The 22,576-nt window shown below is 49.5% G+C and overlaps 1 protein-coding gene across 1 annotated transcript in view; it reads left to right on the top strand.

Annotated features, from left to right (window-relative positions):
• The window catches only part of CCDC38 (coiled-coil domain containing 38), a 1,810,821-nt gene that overhangs the window by 448,684 nt on the left and 1,339,561 nt on the right, over positions 1-22,576 (top strand). The window contains exon 3 of the mRNA XM_069629826.1: positions 19,940-20,011. Coding sequence (XP_069485927.1) covers positions 19,940-20,011 — 72 coding nt within the window. The remainder of the gene's footprint in view (positions 1-19,939; positions 20,012-22,576) is intronic.

The following is a 22,576-nucleotide window of genomic DNA, read 5'->3' as shown; positions in this document are numbered from 1 at the left end:
GCTAAAGAAAGACTTATGGGATTTTATTGTTTGGACAATAACGTTTGTAAATTAAGTACCAAGATACAAAGGAACTGTTGGATAAAGAGGAACTGTTGGGTTAAAGAATCACTTTTGACACAAAGGAACTGTTGAATAAAGACACACCTTTTGCCATCCTACTTAAAATTCCTGGGGAAAGGGACCCCCTCTGGATCCAAGGATCTTTCCTTGGAAGTCTCTTTTGTTGGAACTATCCTTATATTTTTGGTTTTGAACACTTTCTGCTAATATCAAGTCAAAGACATTTCCAAGCACCTTTTGTTGTTTTGTTTCTCGTGTGAGGGTCATCTTAGAATGTTTGGACACAAGGACGGCTTTTAAGTTACTGACTACTTGACACAGACAGTCAAGTAGTCAGTTAGTAGTAGTCAGTTAGTTTTAGTTTTGCAGTTAAGGACAATACTCTTTAGAAAAGGGCTAGAGAGGTGTTTTCCCAACACATTATTTTTTAATAAAATGTCTGACTTTGAGAATCCTATAACTTATTGTCTGCCTCTCATTTCTAACTCCTCACACTCTTTAATGAACTACAACCTGCAAATGTCCTCACAACTTATTTTGTTGGAAAGGTGCAGTCGCACTGAACACATGCAGATTTCCTCATAAGAAGTCACATTGAGTTTTCTTATGAGGACATCTGTATGTTGGTGGTACTGCTCCTATCCATAAAATAAAATAAAAACGAACCAGGGAAACATAAAATAGAAATGGAAACAGGTTGTGAGCGGGAGAAAACATTTGTCAGTGGTACTGCACCTCTCTAATTAACTACAACTTACAGTTGTCCTCACAACTTATTTTGTTGGAGAGGTGCATTACCACTAACAAAATAAAGATATGCTGATATGAAAATCACATTCAGATTGGAGAACTGCAATACCACTTTGAGGACATCTGTATGTTCTAAGTGGTACTGCACCTCTCCAGAAATAATTGCTTTTATGGTAACTTTTATGGTAGGTAACATTATCCAGAAAGAGAAACCTTTATGTAGCCCAACATAGCCATGAAAGTTGCCCAAATATAGCCCCACTCCCTCTTGCTGCGAAAAGAAAGAACACTACGCCATCCCAGCTTTGAAAGTGACACAGTCACATGACATGGTACAGAACTCCTTGTTGGGAGAATATTAGTTAAATAGTCCAATATTGGATTACATAAGCGTAATGGAACAAGAAGTAACCTTTAATGTACCGGCCGATTATGCCACAGCATTGCCAATGACAAAGCCAGTTTTCTGGAACCCCTTTTCATTCTCTCTTCTTTGTAGCAATAGTGTTAGCGATATTTCGGTGGCTGTACCACTGAAAAGCGTAAAAACCAAAAAAACGACAATCTTACCTACACGCATTGCTGATCATCACTCAGCTCTGCCGCCACCTCCAGAACGTCCTCCAGAGTCTGCACAACACGAACAGGAACCAAGGAGTTCTTCCAGGTTCCTGCACAAGTGTGCAGTAGCCGGAGCGCTTCAGATGTACCCCAGTCTGCATCCTCAATAGGCCATGCAAGGCTGTGGAAGCAAAACGCCCTTGGCCTAGCATGGCCCATTTGACATGCACGGCTGGGGTTCGAACTGTCATGTTTCCCTTTGACTGTCAAAGCCAACCTAGGAGTTTTCCCTCTGCTGCAACAAGCAGCTGAAGGAGCACTCAGGGTTGGTGCCCCCTCACTGATTATGGAACAGTCACATGTGCTGGTAATTTTTGTCTCTCTGGAACTGCCTGAAAGAGAAGAGAAACAGCCCTGGCCAGGACAGAGACTGATATGCATTGTGTCAGGGAAAGTGGTACCAATATACATGCAATGCTTCATATATCCTGGCAAGCCAGGGACAGGGGTCTCTCCCAACTCCCCCACACAATCTCTTGGGTAGGTCCGGCTCTGGTGTCGTCCTGGTAGGCTGTCTACCCCAGGTTGAGAGTGGCCCTTAACCACCCCTAGGTTGTTAAGGTGGGAGGAACTCCTAAAGGGTCTACCGATAAATACCTAGGACACAAGAGGTGAACGTTTATGATTAAAAGTGTCAGGATGGAGGCTAAACAGAAAACCCATGCGATGATGTATACTGAGAGGGAGTACCCATACAAATCTGGCTCCCCATTACAAATCACAGGATACCAGTCTGAGGGTATCTATAAAGCCCCATTATGCTTCTTCCCTGGACTGCCCTCTTGGCCTTGAAGTTGTAGACATGCAAAATGCCTACCGGACAGAACATATGATTTCCCCCTAGCCTTGAGAGATGCTCAGAAGGAGTTAGCCATTAGAAATTCACCTCCCCATTCCCACCTGGGTGCTTTTCAGATTGATATTATTCTCACGCACAAGTCGAGTCACCCTGCTGGCCTGAAGGCCACTGCGGGCTCTTGGATCCCCTTAAGCAGTTGTGAGCCCACCTCAGCCTCAGGGTTACATGAGCTCATCACAGACTATTGGGCTCTGTCTTGGTGGTCTTTGGCTTCCAACACGGTTTTAGCTATAGCCGCAAGCAGGCACCCTGTGCAAAGCACACACCTTGCAATGTTACAAACTAAGCAAGCTCCTCCTCTGACTCTAATATCTTGCTCTGCAAACGCATTAACTCTATGGAATGCACTCTTGAATCCCTCTATGCCTTTCTCTTTATGCTTATTTTTATACTGTTTTGACTGGGTTACGTGTCTCAAAAAGGTGTATGATTGGCTAGTCCTTTTCGCCTTATCAATGGGTTATGCGGTTGGGCAGATTCTCATGGTCCCACCTCTTTCTCGTGTTTTTCCCTCCCCTTCTTGTGCATCTTTGGGTCTTTTGTGTTCACTAATAGATTGGTTGGTTTGTGCTGGGTGAGCTAAAGGCTTAGGATGATGGCCAGGCGGCTCCATGCTTCAGTTTCTTGCTCTTTAATTGGATACTTTCCCTCGCTCTGCTGTCTTGTGTGCAGTGTTACCATGTTTCTCCTTCCATTTTGCTAGCGATCCACTGTTCTTGAGCATGGTGAATACCAGGTGTGAAATCCTTACGCTATGCGAACAGGCTCAAACGCTGTGTTCAACAATGCCATTTCACTCACTACCTTGATACTGTTGTGTAAATGGGGCTCAGGTAATCCCCATATACCATCTTCAGGGGTTGCATCACCAGACGGTTGCTTCAGCGGACCCCCAGAGCCTCCCCAGACTTCTCCAACAGCCTCCTAAATGTGACTCCTGTTCCATGCCTGACCTTACTGGTAGATGGTGAGCTTACCAAGGTGGCTAGGTTTGGCTACAAGCCAAGGTACGCTGCGGTTGGCATGGGCAGGCTCCACTGGAAACCCCCACCATGCCATGCTCACTAGGCAGGATCTCATCAATTTGGCTCCTTGAAAGCTTCTGCTCATTTCAGGGAATTGATTATGATGGGCCATCCCAGAGTTCCAGTAGCGTCTCCAGGCCACTATGCATGTGTGTAGAAATGACATCCAAAATGGGGAATATGATTTTATCTGCTTGAAACGTGGAGCCGCAGAGTTCGTAGCAGGAACTGAACTTAGACAGAAAACTAGAGCTTTTAACCAGTCACCTTCTAACGGTTCCACATACCTACATCATTGGCCTGTTAGGTTAAGGAAGTGCTACAAGAGGGCCGGAACCAACTGCACAGGGAGCAAAACCCAAGCTACTCTAGGTCAAAGCAAAGCTTGAAGTCAGGGTCCCTGTCCTATAAAATGATGGGGTTGAGGCAGAAGGCTGTGGGAGCTTAGAGAAGGAGCTCATCTGGTGACTGGTAAAAGTGCAGCAGGAGAAAGAGACGAAGGAGAAATACAGGATACAGGAGAATGCAAATAAATGGACCCAGGAGTCTGGTGTTAGTAAGTAATAGAGGCTGCAGGAGAGGCCCGGGAGGCTTTGGAAAGAAATGGCCAGAGGCTGGGGAGAGAGGCCAAAAGGATGTGGAGAGCAGGAGATTTCACCGCTATCTCTGGTCCCTCGGGGGCTTAAGGAGGGGGTGGTGAAAGGTTCTCGGAAGGAAAGTAGTGAGAGAAGCAAACAAGTAAGTGGTGAGATGAACCAATGAGGAAGCAGTAAAGAAGACAGCTCTTGATATATAGCTATTATGACGAATCGAGAGTATTCATCCCTTCTCCCCAAAGGGGAGCAACCCCCTTTGAGGCTAATGGGAACAAAGACTCCCACTCCTGAGAAGACTCCCTAAATACAGAACATTATCTGCCTACATGGGAATCGAACAAAATGTTGCTTCATCTGTTTTGAATACTCCAAGTAGTAACATTTCATCAGTCTCTTTGTTCTCAGGTAATTTTGGATCTCGCTGAATTCCACAGCCAAAAAGGACGGACACACCCTTTCGAGTTTTGAGTACTGGCTTAAAACCAAGTGAAACTTTGAATCAAGAGGAAAGAACCTTATGCAGGGGAGAGCCTCTGATGAAGGTACGTCCTCAATGGGTGGAGCGCTGTGGAGCTGCAGAGTCATCGGCAGACTGAGAGGGAGAGAATGCCCCAGGAGAATGCCAGAAGCCCGGTGTAATGAGCAGTGGAGCAACAGCTACTTAGGATCATCCTGCTTGGTGGCGTGACCACGAGGAAGCCTTGGGGGGACTGGAGTCCACAAATAAAGCCAAGACCAGTTGAACCTAGAGGAACAAAACCTGCTGACGTGTGCAGATTCTGCCAAATTCAACAAATGCTGAGAGCGAGTCAGCAATAGAACTGAGAAAGTAGAGAATGAGAGAAGGCAAAGCCGCCATATCCCGACACTAAGCCCTGTGAACCAGCCCAGCTCAAGAGAAGGTATCTGGGTGGTTCAGAAAATGGGGAGGCAACTGAGACTGAACGAACTGTATGAAACAAGTTATAATACCGGTTACCGGAACCCGAAAACCCTGAATTATCGACTGTGGGAGAAGCCACGAGAGTTGTTTGATATAAAGATTGGAAAGGGCTGTCAGACCCCTATGAGAAATGCTGAAAAGAGACATTGGGGAAGCCCACAAAAGTTTTATGATATAGTGAAGAGGGTTCACTCTGAGACATATTGAGAAGAATGACAATGACTGGAACCTGAGGAACCCGAAGTATAGATGTTGGGGAGAGAACCTGCAAGTTGTCTAACATAGATTTTTGGATGGGACTGACAGTACTCTATGAGAGACATTGAGAAAGCAATTGAACGAAGTGGGAATACCGGTTACGGGAGTCTGAGAAACCTGCAGTGCAAGCTTCTGAATGGGTTACAGGAATTGTTGTATCAATCGAATTAGAAGAGCCAAGAACGCCCTGTTAGAGACTGAGTGAAACTTGAAGAATCTAAAGGATATAAAATAAGAAACTGAAACTGAAGACTAAAAGATTACTGTCAAGAGTGGCAGGGATAAGAATACAGGAAGGTTACAAGACCCCGGCGAGACCAAATCTACATCAACAGCTACAGAAGCTTATAAAAGATAGATATATAAACTTGAAGAACTTTCTTTATTGACTTTTGAACATTTGTCTGAACTAAAAGTAGCCCAGTGGAGCCGGCTAAAGGGGAATTACCAGAAGCTGAACATTCTGGTGTTGTTTAGTTGTAGTTATAACAGTAGGGCTAGTTAGAAGTAGGTTTTGGACAGAGGACATTTTCTTTGGACTTTTGACGATCGACAAGCACCCTTATTTGTTTTGTTTAAGTAGGGAATATACACTTTAACAATAAGGAAAGCTAGGCATTTTTATGTTATTGTTTAATAAAATTCTTCAACTGTCCACTGTACGTCAGACTTCTTCTTCCCGTTTGCCACAGTACCTAAGGAGGAGGTGCTTAAAGAGATGGCAGTAGGGGGATTCCAAGATGGCCACCATAGGAACGGAGCGTGACCGATATGCTCCTGAGCCCGAGGCCATGTAAGGGGTCTCCCTGCAGCATTACAACCCCTCCCCAGGCGAGCTGCAGCACATGGATTGCCTGGGCATCTGGAGACCATTAGGGGGTGGGAGCCAGCAGCCAGAGGTGCCCGGGAAGCGCATGGGCTAAGGGCCCTGATGAGGTGGCCAGACAGAATCGGACTCCGCCACAGTGGTGGGGAAGACGGACCGCCCAGCAGCGGGAACGCAGCTCGAACAGAGGAGCCGGAACAAGAGGGGGCACACAGATGGGCATGGGCGAGATCCGTACATTCAATTCGCGAGGCGCGGATAGGGCAGAAGATTGGCAGGCAACTGGGCTCTGAGCCCGGTGGAGTGGCCAGACAGAAGCGGACTCCGCCGTGGGGGCGAGGAGGCCTGACCGCCCAGCAGCGGCAAGGCGGCCCGCAAGGAGGAACCCTTGGCACATCTTGCAGAGGCCAGACCAGAGGGTGCGCACAGTCTGGCCCGGGAGAGGGCCTTCCTCCTATCCCGAGGAGCCGCGGAGACGACAGAGGACTGACAGGCGAATGGGGAGCAGTGGAGTGAAGCGGAAGCCCTGTCATCTGCAGAGTGGGGCAGGGGTCTGTGGCTGATGGGGGACCCCGCTGGAGTCCCAACCCTCACACATGGCATATCATAATGCATACCCATACCCACAGCATTGATCGCACTGAGTAGAGAATCACAGACAGGGAGAACACCAGCAAGAGGTACGGTCTCATCAGCAGACAGGGGCAACATAGGGCCCCCCGCCACCCACACAGCGCAGATACCCAAATGCGGACGCCCCACCAATGCCCCGCAGCAAGGCATCGGCAGATCAGAGGCCAGGAACCTCCGGGGCACTGGGACCGGCACCCTGGGGCACACAATAACAAAAACATAAAGCAACAGCTGCGCACGGAGTACCTGCGCCCCCATCCCCCTAAAATACTACTATTGAGCTTGGGTCCATACTGGAAGACCTGACCCTGTCCCCCCTTCCCCCCAGGGTCTCGGGGGCTAGCTATAACAGGCCTGTGGGGGAGAGCCAGCCAAGGGACTAATCAACAGTGAAGGCCAGGAGACCCCACGGCCCGCTCGCGCCGGGACATACAGCAAGCCAGACCCTGGCCCAAAGCCGCCCCTCTCACCCGTGTAGTAACAAACAATGGGGGGGCGCCACCTCCCCCCATCCTGTAGGGAGCCACCCAGAACTGGCTCTCTCCCCTGTAGGCCCTGACAACCCTTGATCCCTTACCGAGCAACGGGACAAATTGACTCCAAGGAACTGCAAACCGAGCTGCCAAAGTCCACATGGGCCCCCTCCATCCCGGGAGGGGATCTTTGATTTGATTTTTTGCCTTCCAGCAGGCCAGTGTTCTCCCAGTTCTGAGGGAGCAATGTCGAAATCTAGGGAGAAAGAACTCCCCACACACCGCAAAAGGTAGCAAGAAGACTCAAGAGGGCGGGGTACAGAACATGTGGGGGCGAGGTTTGGCCTCTCCCCTCCTCTCGGGGCCCTCGCAGGAACAATCAGACAGTGAAGACCCTCCACTTCCTGAGGCGCAAGACCAGGCTATTACACTCACAGTCCTTAAATGCTTTTTCACAGAATTCGGGGACAAGATCTCCAACACTGTCCAAACACAGATCGACAAGATAAGAGAGGACCTAGCCACAGCGTTGAAGGAAATAAAACTGGACATAAGTAAAATGGAGAAGAGGGTGGACATTAATGAAAGAGCCCTCCAGGAATTAGCAGAGGATGGCAGGAAATTGGACATGCTGCTGGAGCAAATAGCGACTGCAACACATAACCTCGAGCTGCAGACAGAGGACCACAAAAACGGATCCAGACGATCTAACATTCAAATAAAATCCCTGTCGGAAGACGTTTACGACCGGGACCTGAAAGATGCGATCTGAAATATTTTCACTGATCTTTTGGAAGAGGATGCGCCGACAGGTCAGATTGGATAGGGTACATAGAGTGGATCCCTGGAAAACAGACATCGGCGCTCGGCCAAGGGACGTCCTGGCCTTATTGCACGACTATTCCACAAAGGAGAGGCTCCTGGCCGCCACAAAGAAAGCAAAGCAAATCTCCTGGGTCAGAGATCGCGCTCTTCCAAGATCTGTCCCAGACAACACTGGCAAAGAGGAAACAAATGGCCCTGGTAACTAGTGCCCTCCGGGACAAAGACATCCGCTACCAATGGACCTTCCCATTCGGGATGGTATTTGAATGGGAAGGCAAGCAGCGACAGATCGGCTCGCTAGACGAAGGGACTAAACTACTGGACTTAGAGGAGGAGCAGCAGACCACGAGTGCATTCACTACAACCAGCCAAAGCAAGCATAAGAGCTGGGAATGGTGCACGATCCGCACTAAGAAAAGCAGGAAGGGGGGTACAAACCCCTCCTCAAGGGCCTGGCGTTTGGGGGGCCAGGAGGGGCCGCATGCCCCTCAGCCAGGGATCCACCAGAAGAAGGGCCCTAGAGAGGAATCGGTACCAGACTCCACATATAGTGCTTGGGGAGGGCAAACAGAGGAGGTAACATTACAGGTCTTGGACAAGGGGGGAGAGTTGCAATCGGATGGGGGTTTTAGGATACCCCACACTTGGTCCTGGTAATGTTAGTAGGTCTCCCACACGGATGGGGTCCACAGGTGAAGTAACACAGGGGGCCTCCACCAGGGAATGGGAGTGGAAGGGGGGAGGGAGGTAAGATAGGGGTGGCGGGGGGAAAGGGGGGACGGGGGGACTTGGTGGGGGGGTGGTAAATGGGCACACTCAGACCCACAAAGGCATTGGTCAACAACTCACTAGGGCAGACACAAGGGCACAAACACACCCACCACAGGAATCACTCTCTGCTGTCTGACTATGAGGATACGCCTCGGCTAGAGCCGCGGTGTGAATCAAGCACACCCGATTCCATAGACACTGGGATCCTTAACAACCTGACCACCCAACATACCACGTCCATTAATTTGCTTGCAAAAGCAGGAAGGGGTACCGCTGCTAATAGCCGCGGCGGCACCGCGGCTCACTTACCTGTTTTTCGAGCCGGCCCGGATGTGGGTGAACAGTGCGCATGACAGCTCCAAGATACGGGGAGAAAACGACCGACCCGTCACCACCATACTCCTCAGAGCAGTCCTGGGGCTACCCATAGCTGGAGGAGAACACCCAGCGTCCGGGCACGCCCATACTCACCGCGGCCACAGACCAGTGACCGACGCAAACCTCCACCGCTACAACAGGGACGAGAATGGCAACACACCAGGACGGCAACCTTTAAGGGAGGCAGGATAAACCTCAAGAGCCAATGGGAAGGGGGCTAGTCGGGGCGCTCTGTGATTGGCGGGGGCCTGAAACCATCTGTTGTGATAAAAGCGTGCCAAAACAAACTGATGGGTTGCTCTTATTCCACAGGATACAGAGAAGAGAGAGGAGGGAGAACCGGAGTGGTGGGCCTATCCGGACACCACGAAATAGAACCAAGTTGGGATTAATGCCAGCATACTCTGGAAGGCCAAGACACCGGTGAAGCAAACCGGAAGGACTTGATTATTATTTCTTAAAAAAAACACTGCCTTTCGCTACTGAAAATAAATATTGTTTCAGCATTCGCCTGTCTCCTGAGCATAATTCCACACTGGCGACAAAAGTGGGATTCTAGACAGTGCTATGGAGGCATTGATAAAAACTCTGTCTGAGGGCCAGCAGCAATTGCAACAGTTGATACAGCTGCAGTCTCAACTAGCAGCTGCGGATCGGCAAGCCTTCCAACAGGCCATTCAGCTACAGAGCACCATACAAACCACTGCTCAGGACAAACGGCATGAGACTATAGCCTGTCTCACGGATGCAGTAGCCAATACAAGAAACCAACCACTGGTGCCATCGGCGCTCCTGCAGAAATATAAGGATGGAGAGGACCCGGCCTTCTTTTTTACCAGTTTCGAAAGGATTGCTAGAAATGCTCAATGGCCTCCGGAACGGTGGGGACGGTATGTTGCCCCCCTCCTATCTGGGGTGATGCAAGGTGCCTACCAGGCGGTGAACCCCAACGGCAACACTCCGTACGGAGAAATTAAGGCTGCAGTACTAGATCGCTTAGGCCTGGATGATGAAGCCTATAGGATCCAACTACGGGAGACCAGACTCAGGGCTGGGGAAAGCCCACACCAGCTATACTATAGAATAAAGGACCTGGTCGAGAAGTGGCTACTGGCTCCAAACCCCGCTAACCAACCCCTGCTCGACAAAATAATCCTGGAACAATTTATCGAAGCCCTGCCAGGACAAATGCAGAGATGGGTCAGGCAGCACCACAGACCTACCCTAACAGAAGCAGTGGATATTGCATCGGCATACCAGAAGGCCGGTCACCGCCCGAATAGCCATCCCGATATCCGACCCCCATATGATTAGGGGTAGCCGAGCCCTACCCATAAGATGGAGATCCTCCGATGAGACCACCAGGAGACCAGAGGACAAGAGACCAGGAGTCGAGGAGAAGACCCCGATGTTGACACCTGGATATAAGCAACCACAATGTTATGATTGCAACGAATGGGGCCATATCGCCCGGTTTTGTCCAAGGAGAAGGCCAGTCGAATCGATGGACATTGGTTACCTGAACCCGGTGGATGAGGAAGGTATCCCGGGACCTTATGTGGTGGACATCCGAGTCGACGGCAGACCATCACGTGCTCTCTTGGACAGCGGCAGCAGGCAGACCGCCATATCACCAACTGTGAGTAACACTCCCTGCTTATCTAACATAACGGTACCTATTAGATGCATTCATGGGGACGTAAGGTGTTATCCGATGAAGGATGTGGTGATTGACTTGAATAAAACATCCACTCCCTTGAGGGCTGCCGTCCTACCTTGTCTTCCCGCCCCGGTGGTAATCGGGACCGACCTCCCCAACTTTAATCAGGCATTAAGGGACCTAGAGGAAGAGAAGAAGACTCCACCCGAACCCAATGTTACGGGGACGGACTCTGTTTCCCGGGAATCCCTACCAGGGCGGAAAAGGCAGACCCGAATGGCATGGTGCCGGGCCAATTATATGACCCGCCCCATCGATTGGAAGTTAGAAGATAACGAAGATACCATTAGGGGGGAGACCCTAACCGACCCCACCCTACGAGTGGCCCGGGAAAGGGCATCTCAAGAAGGGGAACCCAACCTAGCCAGAGGCCCAGGGTTCCTTTTACGTCATGGTCTCTTATACCAGAGGTATAAGGACGACGACGACACCATAAAGGAACAATTGGTGCTACTAAAGAATCACCGCATCATAGTTCTACAACTAGCCCACCACCATCCCTGTGGAGGTCACATGGCTTCTCTTAAGACCCAACAAAACCTATTAAAGAGGTTCTACTGGCCCGGTATTTATGGGGAGGTAGCACGATTTTGTAAAAATTGTCCCACCTGCCAGTTAACTAGCGGGGTCCTACCCACAAAGGCACCGTTACAGAAAATACCCCTCATAGCGATCCCATTCCAGAGGATCGGCATGGATATAGTTGGACCCCTGGAACCTGCCAGCCGGGGATATAAATACTTATTGGTCTTAGTCGACTACGCCACCCGATACCCGGAGCCTTTCCCCCTGAAGGGAACGTCAGCCCGAGTATTATGCGACCAACTAATTCTGTTTTTTGCCCGAGTGGGGATACCCTCGGAAATAATCACGACCAAGGTACGAATTTTATGTCGACTCTCTTACGACAAATATGTGGACAGCTCCAGATCAAACAATTGAGAACCTCAGTATACCATCCCCAAACTGATGGTCTGGTAGAACGTTATAACTAGACGATTAAGAAAATGCTAAGAAGGGTGACGGGACCAACCGGAAAAAACTGGGATCGGGTGATCCCTCTGGTGTTGATGGTATTAAGAGACACCCCCCAGTCTTCCACCGGTTTCTCCCCCTTCGAGCTCTTGTTTGGGAGACAACCTCGGACAATACTAGATCTGGTTAAGGGGGAGTGGGAAACCACCGAAGAGGTATCCTTAACCGAATACACAGAGGAATTAAAGGAACATCTGACTGCCTTACGCACGTTGGCCCAAGCCAACCTTGGTCATGCCCAAATGACCCAAGAGAAGAATTACAATAAGGGGAGCCGGATGAGAACCTTCAAACCAGGAGACCAGGTACTGGTACTCCTGCCTACCAGTGCCAACAAATTGTTGGCCAGATGGAGAGGGCCTTACAAGATCACTGATGTACTAAGCCCAGTAACCTATTGGGTACCTCAACCTGACCAGACCACCCCAGAAAAGGTCTATCACATCACTGTTTTGAAGAAATGGAACGAGCCTCTTCTGGGTGCTTTTGTGAGTGTCGAGGAACCCGAATCGGAGGAGATCCTTCACACCGTTCCGGATACCCTGGATTCTGTCAATTGGGGAGACGCTCTTTCCCTCAAGATGAAGACGGACGTCAAGAGCAAGTTATCTCCTTATGCCGATGCCTTTTCCACCTTACCTGGGCGAACCAATATGCTAGAACATGAGATCAAAACAAACCCCGGACCACCCGTGAGGCTTAGGCCATACCGAATACCTGAAGCCAGACGGAATATCATCAAATCCGAGGTGGATGAGATGTTGCGGATGGACATCATCGAGCCATCCATCAGCGTATGGTCATCCCCCATAGTGCTAGTTCCCAAGCCGGACGGTTCAGTCCGTTTTTGTATGGACTATAGACAATTAAATGCGGTGTCCCGATATGAGGCCTATCCGATGCCTCGCATGGATGAACTCCTAGAGGGCCTCAGAGCTGCCCATTTCTTAAGCACGCTCGACTTAACCAAGGGCTTCTGGCAAATACCCTTACGCTCCCAGGATAAGGAGAAAACTGCCTTCTCCACCCTGCAAGGTCTATACCAATACAAGGTTCTACCCTTTGGACTCCATGGGGCGCCCGCCACGTTCCAAAGATTGATGGATATCATATTGAGACCACATGATGGATATGCTGCTGCTTACCTGGATGACATTGTGGTGTAGAGTCAATCCTGGAAAACACATCTGGACCATCTGGAACTAGTAGTGGCTGATCTACATAAGGCGGGGTTACACATCAACCCCAAAAAAACTACGATGGGGACCCACGAAACCAAATATCTGGGACATATAGTGGGTGGAGGTATACTAAAACCTCAATTGTCTAAAACCCAGGCTATACACGATATACCGACTCCCACCAACAGGAAGCAAATACGAGCATTCCTGGGATTAGTCGGATATTACAGGCGATTCTCCTCGATAGCTGCCCCCTTGACCGACGCATTGAGGCTTAAGGGCGTTCCTAACCTAACCAACAGCGTAAGTGCCCTGGACGCCATAGCTCACCTGAAGCGAAGGATCACGTCAAACTCAGTCCTATGCTGTCTGGACTTCCAGAAACATTTCTTTTTGCAAACTGACGCCTCAAACCAAGGTCTGGGAGCCATACTTTTGCAAGATAAAGGAGGGGACCTGCAACCGGTGTGCTTCATCAGTCGGAAGGTATTGTCCCATGAAACAGCATACCAGACCATTGAAAAGGACTGTTTAGCCATCAAATGGGCTGTTGACTCACTCCGGTACTATATGCTGGGTCGCAGGTTCACGTTATACACCAACCATGCCACCCTGCAATGGTTGGCAATACATAAGGACACTAAGCAGAGGGTCCTACGCTGGTTTCTCTGCCTTCAACCGTTCGACTTCATCATGTTGCATAAACCTGCCAGGTTCCAGCTGGTGGCGGACTATCTGTCCAGGTGTTCTCCCTGGCCCGATCGGCCTGGGTTTGGGGGGGATGTGTGAGGATGCGCCTCAGCTAGAGCCGCGGCGTGAATCAAGCACACCCGATTCCATAGACACTGGGATCCTTAACGACGTGACCACCCAATATACCACGTCCATTAATTTGCTTGCAAAAGCAGGAAGGGGTACCGCTGCTAATAGCCACCGCGGCGGCGCCGCGGCTCACTTACCTGTTTTTCGAGCCGGCCCGGATGTGGGTGAACGGTGCGCACGACAGCTCCAAGATGCGGGGAGAAAACGACCGACCCGTCACCTCCATACTCCTCAGAGCGGTCCCCGGGGCTACCCGTAGCCTGAGGAGAACACCCAGCGTCCGGGCACGCCCATACTCAGCGCGGCCACAGACACGTGACCAACGCAAACATCCACCGCTACAACAGGGACGAGAATGGCAACACGCCGGGACGGCAACCTGTAAGGGAGGCGGGATAAAACCTCAAGAGCCAATGGGAAGGGGGCTAGTCGGGGCGCTCTGTGATTGGCGGGGGCCTGAAACCATCTGTTGTGATAAAAGCGTGCCAAAACAAACTGATGGGTTGCTCTTATTCCACAGGATACAGAGAAGAGAGAGGAGGGAGAACCGGAGTGGTGGGCCTATCCGGACACCACGAAATAGAACCAAGTTGGGAGGCCAAGACACCGGTGAAGCAAACCGGAAGGACTTGATTATTATTTCTTTAGAAAACCACTGCCTTTCGCTACTGAAATTAAATATTGTATCAGCAATCGCCTGTCTCCTGAGCATAATTCCACACTGACGCTCACCATCTGGGGCTAAACACCACAGTCAAAAGGAGGAAACTGGAGGGTCTCCTATCCAAATTCCAGACCGACTTAGTGGCTCTCCAGGAGACCCACATCAAAAGGCAGGACAGGCACAAGCTGAAGCTGAGTCAATATCTCAAGATATTGCAGGTGAACGTGGGGGCAAAGAGGGCGGGGGTGCTTATAGCATCTGAACGAACCACACAAGTGTTCATCATGAAAACCCAGGCAGACCCTGTGGGCCGTTAACTTGTTTCTCTTCGTACAACTCAGGCCCCTCACCCTCACAGTGGCCTCGATTTACGAATGTAGGTCAAGAGGGGTTCCTGAAGATTGTTATTTCTGAACTGGAACACTTCAGTGTGGGGGACATAATTCTCCTGGGAGATCTGAACCTAGCTTAGGACCCAGCCAGGGATAGGAGCAAGGCCACAAAATACATCCAGTCCCGAGCATTGCAGACCCTCAACGCACGGTTCCAGAGACTGACCCTGAGAGACACCTGGGTCTCTCTTAGGGGGGAGGACGTGGCGTACACACACTACTCGCACGTACATAATACATTTTCCAGAATCAACTACGTGTGGGCTTCAGCCACACTCATGGGGAGAATCGAAACAATGGAAACTCACACCATAACCATCTCAGATCATGTCCTGATTACCTTCATCCTCAGCATACCCTCACAGCAATCTAAGCCCTGCAAATGGTCCTTCCCCATGGCCCTATTAACCGATCAACCCACATGCGCCTCCCTGGAAGGTAAAATGGCAGAATTCTTTGATATTAATTCTGGGGCAGATACCCCAGCGGGGGTGCTATGGGGATGGTATGGGACGCGTTCAAAGCAACCATGAGGGGGGAACATTTCACGGCAAAGACACACAGGGCACGGCTGAAGAAGCTGGAGTCAGATCTTGAAGCGGAGGTGAAGCAGATCATGCAAAGAATGGAGACAGGCTCCACTCCAAGCCTGCGTAGGCAATACAGATGTGCCAAGGTGAAGCTGGACCTTCTCCACACTAAGCAAGCCGAAGGACGTCTGCTATACCTGAAACAAAAATACTATATTAAAGCCAATAAGGCAGACAAGCGTCTGGCTAGGCAGTTAAGGCAAAAGAAAGCAGCCCAAACGATCCAGGCAATCAAAACCGCACCAGGCATGAAGGTAACCTCCACTTAACAAATAATCGCACAGTTTCACACATACTACTCAGCCCTCTACACCTCAGACCATCCCGACCAGGAACGTCAGCAGGAGTACAGATCATTACCCCCTCAGACAGGGGTTCCCTAGAGAGGGAGATCACACTAGAGGAAGTACACCTTGCAATCACGAACCTACCGACGAATAAAGCACAGGGCCCGGACGGGTTCCCGGTAATGTTCTACACGCAGTTTGGGGGGATCCTGGCTCTCAAAATGCTGGCGCTCTTTAGCTCCTTTGTAGACTCAGGAAGGACCACGGGTACTATGGCAGATACCAAGATGATCCTCTTCCCTAAGGCAGGGAAAGACCTCTGCCTGTGGATCCTACCGCCCTATTGCACCTATTAACACAGATGTGAAAATTTACACCAAGATCCTCTCCAATAGGGTGGTGCAGCTGATGCCACCTCTGATCCACCCGGATCAGACCGGGTTTATTAAGGGTTGCCAAACACATGATAACCTCAGGAGGATCTGTCATCTAATAGAAAAAATCGAGAAGAAAGGGGACACAGCGGTGTTAGTAACCCTGGATGCGGAAAAGGCATTTGACTGTGTCGAATGGACCATTCTCTTTAACAATCCGCGCAGCATGGGATTCAGCCCCAAATTCATGAGGATGATCGAGACAAACTACGCCAATCAAACGGCTCTGTTCCTAGTTAATGCGCAGCTCTCACCCCCGGTCCATCTGGGTAGGGGAACTAGGCAGGGCTGCCCTGTATCCCCCCTGCTCTATGCGCTCCATCTAGAGCCGCTCTTGGCGAAGCTCCGTGTTTCAACAACAGTAAAGGGCATATCTTTTAGGGGGGTGGTCCATAAGTTAATGGCATATGCAGGCGACATGCTCCTGATGCTCACTGAGCCGGTCTCTACTCTCCCTGCAGCCCTTCGTGAGCTGGAGGGGTTCGGGAGGGTCGCAGGCCTAAAAATTAGCATTGCAAAGTCAGAGATACTAAATGTATTTGTCAACCAGGAAGAAGCGGCAGCAGCAAAAGACGCGACACAACTCAAATGGGTGTCCAATAACATCCAAGTCCTGGGAGTGATGGTCACACGCACAGTAGCGGGGCTCTATGAGGCCAACTTCCACCCCTTGCTTGCTCATATTCAAGCACAGTTACAGACTTGGTCCCCACTATCAGTGTCTTGGCTGGGCAGAGTTAATACGATTAAAATGATGAAACTTCCAAAAATCTTGTACCTATTTCAGGCCCTTCCAGTTCGCGTCCCAAACACATTTTTCCGGTCTCTGAATAAACTGATCTCCAAATACATATGGACAAACAAAACTCCTCGTATCGCTCTGAGCACTCTAATGCTCCCACCCAATAGAGGAGGGCTATACCTCCTGAATTTCCAGGAATACTACCGGGGGGCGCAACTAAGGGTCATAAAGGAATCGGTAGGGGAGTACAAGGATAAGAGGTGGGCACAGATGGAGAGAGCGGTCGCAGGACCCTACATGGGTGAAATACTCTGGCTCCCAAGAGCAGATCGACCCTGCAATGTACACCATAGCAACATTATGAGAGTAGTAGATGGGATCAAATGGGATCAAACATGGGCTCAAACAGTACCTTTCCCTCCTCCTTCACCCCACTCTTTGATAACCCACAGTTCTCCCCGGGACTGGAGCCGCCTTCCTCCAGTGGAGGGCGGCGGGCTGTATAAAACTCAGGGATATGTTTCTGGGGGAGGAGTCAAATTGTTTGAAACCCGCAAGGAGGAACTGGGGCTACAAGAATCTCAGCATTTCCCATGCTCTCAGGTTTGTCACTGGATCACGGCTCCCTCTAACTGAGCGGCGTCGGTCAGACCTTTCACGCCCTTTGAAAGATTGCTAGTCTTGAGTCCGGGGGACAAACACCGTATCTCGCACATATACAGGTTTTTGGTGGACCCCCGCCCTCTAAGCAATTAGCATTTCAAAACAGATGGGAATACACTCTAGGGGGAACAGTTGCAGAAGAGAGTTGGTCCTCGCTCTAGTCCGATATCCCTTGCTTAACAGCATCGATCCAGATAAGGGAATTCTGGCTAAAGCCTATGTATCAATGGCACTACACTCCCGAGAGGCTTCACAGGTTGAGGGCTGAGGTCTCAGATCGATGTGGAGAGGGTGCGGAAATAAAGGAGATTGACTCCACATATGGTGCACGTGCCTGGCACTAGAAGCCTTCCGGGAAGAAATCAGTAAGATCACTAGGGACATCTATGGCTGGGAGGGCATCTATCGCTGGGAGGGAAATGGAGCAACCAGGGAAACTCTCCTGGGGCTGGCGGGCCCAGATAACAGAAGATGGCCAAAATACAAAAGGAAAGCCTTTTACATACTCCACTTGGCACCCTCCACTTGGCAGCCCTGCTGGTCATCGCTAGTAATATGAAATCACCTGACACCTCCCAACCCCCGGTACTAACTTTGGTACTTGGTCGCTTTGGAATGGGTCACCTATTCAATTAGAGATCAAGCTAAATTCTCGTGAGAATGGGCCCCGATTCTAGACATTCTGCAAGGGGAGTTTATGGAACAATACTGCCCGCACAAGCTGCGCATCTTGGACATCTCATAACTGGCCCGACTCAAGCCGGTGGAACAAATGTAACTTGGTGTGTGCATGGGGGACGGAAGGGGGGGGGAAGAGGACGGAAGTTGGGGTTGTTACTGTACTTTCTTGGCAAAACTAATAAAAAGAAGATTGAAAAATAAAAATAGATGGCGGTAGGGCAGTTCGAATTGAGAGGGGAAGCAGAGAATCCCCAATAGTAGGGGGAACACAGCAGGGGAAGTTCAGGGTGAGAATAGATTAGCAGGAGAAGGGGACTGTGAGAAAACAAAGGGGAGCCCCCACGGCAGCGAGAGGAACAAGCCCAAAAGGAAGCCTCCAGGACCTGCAGGAGAAGCACAATGAAAGAGTAAAGGGGGGAAGGAATAAGAGCATGTCCCCAAGATACAATGTTGTGGTGGGACATTGATGAGAAGAAATTTTGGATTAGGAGTCTTGTGTCCCCAATCTCACTCAAGGACCCTAAGTGAGAGAGGTGGTGAGAGGCCTAGAGGAGCCCCTTTAAAAACATTTGGGTGTCCTCTTGTTGCTTATAGCGCTGGACCTTATTCTGATTCTAGCTCCCACATGTGACTGACTCCATTGCAGACTTGAGATCCAGAAGGATTCCCCCCAATGAGCTAAAATGTACAAGACATCACCAGAGAGATTAGCAGAGACAGAGGCATTGCTTATCGACTGAAACGTCAAGGAATGTAAGGGGCAATTTCTTGGAATCATTTGTTTTGTTTGTGACACTGAGCTCCTACCCCACATTTGATTTGGTTTTATTGAAGCTGCTGGGATGGACCAAGACTCAGTCCTAACAAAAAGTGAAAGAACGTTTGCATTGGACCTTTCTAAATCTTCTCGAGAGACCCTCATGCTTACCTAGGCCACGAGAAACGGAATAATTAAACAATTATGGTGCATTCCAATGACATTTACTGGGTGGTAATGGCATTTGACCAAAGTTAATAGCCCTGAGCGAAGCGAAGGACTTTAACAAGGGCCGAGTCACGCTAAGACCAGACAAGGAGGCATTACTACGGTTAGCGCCCTGGAGCAAAGCCCCTAAGTGCGAAGGAGATTAGAATGTTTAAAAAATGGGCTACGACAATTGTGTGAGGCAGGGGAGTTTATAAGGAATTGTTTCCCTTCTTATATTTTCATGGCCCAGTGTGTGGTGGGCCAGCGCACACAAGACTACAGAGCTAGCCCAAGGAACAGCATTGAGGGATAAGTGAAGTTACGTTAATGCAAAGGGACAGGGCTAAGGGCAGGGAATGGCTGTTGGTGTACGGGTTTAAACCCCAACAGTGCAACCTGTGGGAAGCAGCATCAAGCAGCATGGAACGCAGGCTTAAATCAGTAGATAATGCCTTCGTTCCTGAGCAGCTGATAGGCTGATTCATATTCCATATGAGATCACATTTTCAGTCACGAACAAGTTCAAACGTGTTTCTGTTTAGAATATGATACATAGCAAAGTACATATCTGTTTAATATACGATAGTCTAATCTTTAAGTTCATGTCTTTGTGTCTTGATAGGTTTGTTGATAAAATAGCATTATAATACATGAATTGTGCGTACAGTAAAATGCCAGATGCAAGGAGTTAGGGAAAATGTATGTGAATTTCTAACATGTTTCTCTTTTCTTTCATATAGGTGCCGCTGAAACGAGTGCTCCTATTGAGGCACCCCCTATTCCAACTCCTGAAGAACCTAAAGTGGATACAGGTAGAAAAAAGCAGACACAAATGACATTGTTCTAAACAAACACATATCTTGCATTTGTATAGCGCCTCCTTCCATAGTTTATGGAGGCAAAGGAGGAGTATGATAGAACATTCAGTAGTTGTAGGGAGAAGAAAAGTCTGGTGGATAGTTGGAATGAGGGCGAGGGATAGATAAGATGCACACAGGGCTTGCGTGGGTCCTGTGACTCTGCTCTCTCTTTTCCAGACTCTCCCTGCTGTCTCTGTTGAACATTGGATTCACAGCATCCTGCAAGGTTGCTTCCGCTCATAGGTTTCTCTGTCTCTGTGGGTCTGTCACGGTCATGGGGCGTTGGTTGTGGTATGGCGCTCTGCTGTTCATCTACTACACAGGCTCTACAAAGATTCAAAGGAACTGGTGACCATCTTGAGGTAGAGGCATGGTGTGAGTCAAATATTTACTGCCAACATATACACTGGCAACAGGGGAATGGTTGGGTGCCCCCCTAGTTGCCTTCCTTGTTGGACTTTGCTTCCGAACCTTAAAATACATTGCTATGGTGATTGGGCATCAACACCATATTTTCCATTTCACTTCCCTTGTGGATGATTTTCAGGTTCATCGCAGCCAGCATGCTTCTTCATTCTAAAGACTACGCTTCCCAGAATGCCTTGCCCACTGCTTCATCTCCATACTAGCAGGACAAGGGTGTGTGGAGGATAAGGAACACCTGTTGCTGGCAGGAGCAGCAAACAGCATTCTCCAGCAAAACGTCAAGCTTTTGGGTGCTTCTGCATGCCTTGTGCGTGTGCTTCTAGGATGTGTGCTGGACTGTCTGAGTCCAATACACATCCTGCCAGAGAGTCTGGAGTGTGGTGAATGCCTGGGACCACCATGGTCCATGATTGGTCCACGTATGGTATGCCTGTATGTGAGCAGATCTCCCATTGGGTCACCTTTGTTTTGGCGCGAAGGAGACTTTGGATAAGAGAGGCCCCCAAACAGCCAGAAAATGTCAATCTCTGGAGAACTCAATGAACAAAGGATAGGATCCAAGTATCCTGAAACTAAGAAGCCAAGTCTAGGAACCGCTGGTGACCCGCTGGTGACCCGCTGGAAGGTTTGGCACCCTGAGCCCGCTGTCGTCCCACTGGACCCCTCTGCATCTGGTCTTCTAGAAGGTCTCCGAAGGCGCTTCGACCCATTGGAATAGTGGGACCAACTATTCTGTGCACCTTCATCAAACCCTGCAAGTAAGCCTTCTCGGAAGTGTCCCTGGGCCAACCAGTGGGCTGACCAGCTTACTCAGGACCTTTGCCCTGATACCGCCGCCGTTTCGAGGAGACACTCGAAACTTGGTACATCGCTAGCTCTGTGTTCACGGCACACTCGCATCGAATTTCGTGCACTTGGCATTCCCAGGTCAGAGTAAAGAGCGAGAGCATGAAACGGAGTCCACACGTTTACCGTGTCGCCCAGCTGTGGTGACAAACTTTGCAGGTGCACTGCATTTGTGCACCTCTTGGCCCTGAAGCCTGCTGCAGTGAAACTGGCCTGATCCATCAAACCAGGAGCAGAGAAAACACCACTGTCCCGTTTGGGAATCATCACTGTATCTTCGCTGCAGAATGCCTCAGAGCCGCAGAAATTGTCGTATTTGAACCTGTAACTGAATTGGACTCGACTGCCGAAGTTTGGTCTGTAGTGCACCTAGGGGCGGTAAGTACCAACAACCCTTACCAGTGGCCTCTAGCGCATCCAACCCCTTTTACGCACAAATGGCCCCTGGGCGTCCATCTCCTTTCCCCTGCTAGTGCGTACTAGCAAACTATTCCTAAGTCTTGGAAACTGCTCTGCCCTGTTGTGGAGACCCTCCTCGAATAGTGGTAATTTATTCTTCATCGCCTCACCCACCTTCCTGAGCTGCTACAGACCCCTGAAGAGACCCCGTTCCGCCCATCTGCACTACTGCTTGCACCAGCATTGCAAGTACATTTGAGCAACAGCCTCGCCTCACCTTAGGCACTGTAATGCCTTTAAGTTAGGATTGCGTTTGGTGTTGACCTGTGTAAAGACTATTTGCACTACCTGCTTCCTTCCACTTTTAGGTTGTGGATCCATACTGCGCATTAACCCTTTAGGCCCCTTGGTCTTGTATATATGTATTTAGATAGGATTGTATTGATCTAAAAGTATTACTGTCATTATTATTGTTTGGTTAACTTTCAAAGGCCTTGAAATAAATGTACATATACGTTTTATATATACACCTGACTGCGAGTGATTTGTAAGTGTCCTTTACTCTGTGTGCTCATTGAGGTCTTTCAGTCACCCCTCCTGAGACCTAGTCTTGACCGCTGCCAATGCTACCTTGATTGGTCTGGCTTGTCAGAGTTCAGAAATCCGTCTTAACAAATTGGTGTACAGGGGTTGGATAGGACTTAAGGTATCCAGTGTTGCACACTAGTAAAGGCATTTCAGATTACCCCTACCCAGGACACATAGTGGCTTAGTAGTGATAACTGTAAAGGCCATAGACCTATCTAATATAATGGAAACAAGTATCTTTATGCTTCTAAGTCAAAA

Source organism: Ambystoma mexicanum, chromosome 12 (genome assembly GCF_040938575.1).
Source record: "Ambystoma mexicanum isolate Mex_15411 chromosome 12, UKY_AmexF1_1, whole genome shotgun sequence".
NCBI classification, from domain to species: domain Eukaryota; kingdom Metazoa; phylum Chordata; class Amphibia; order Caudata; family Ambystomatidae; genus Ambystoma; species Ambystoma mexicanum.
Note: the sequence above shows the minus strand (reverse complement) of the source record. Positions and strands in the feature narration are given on the sequence as shown.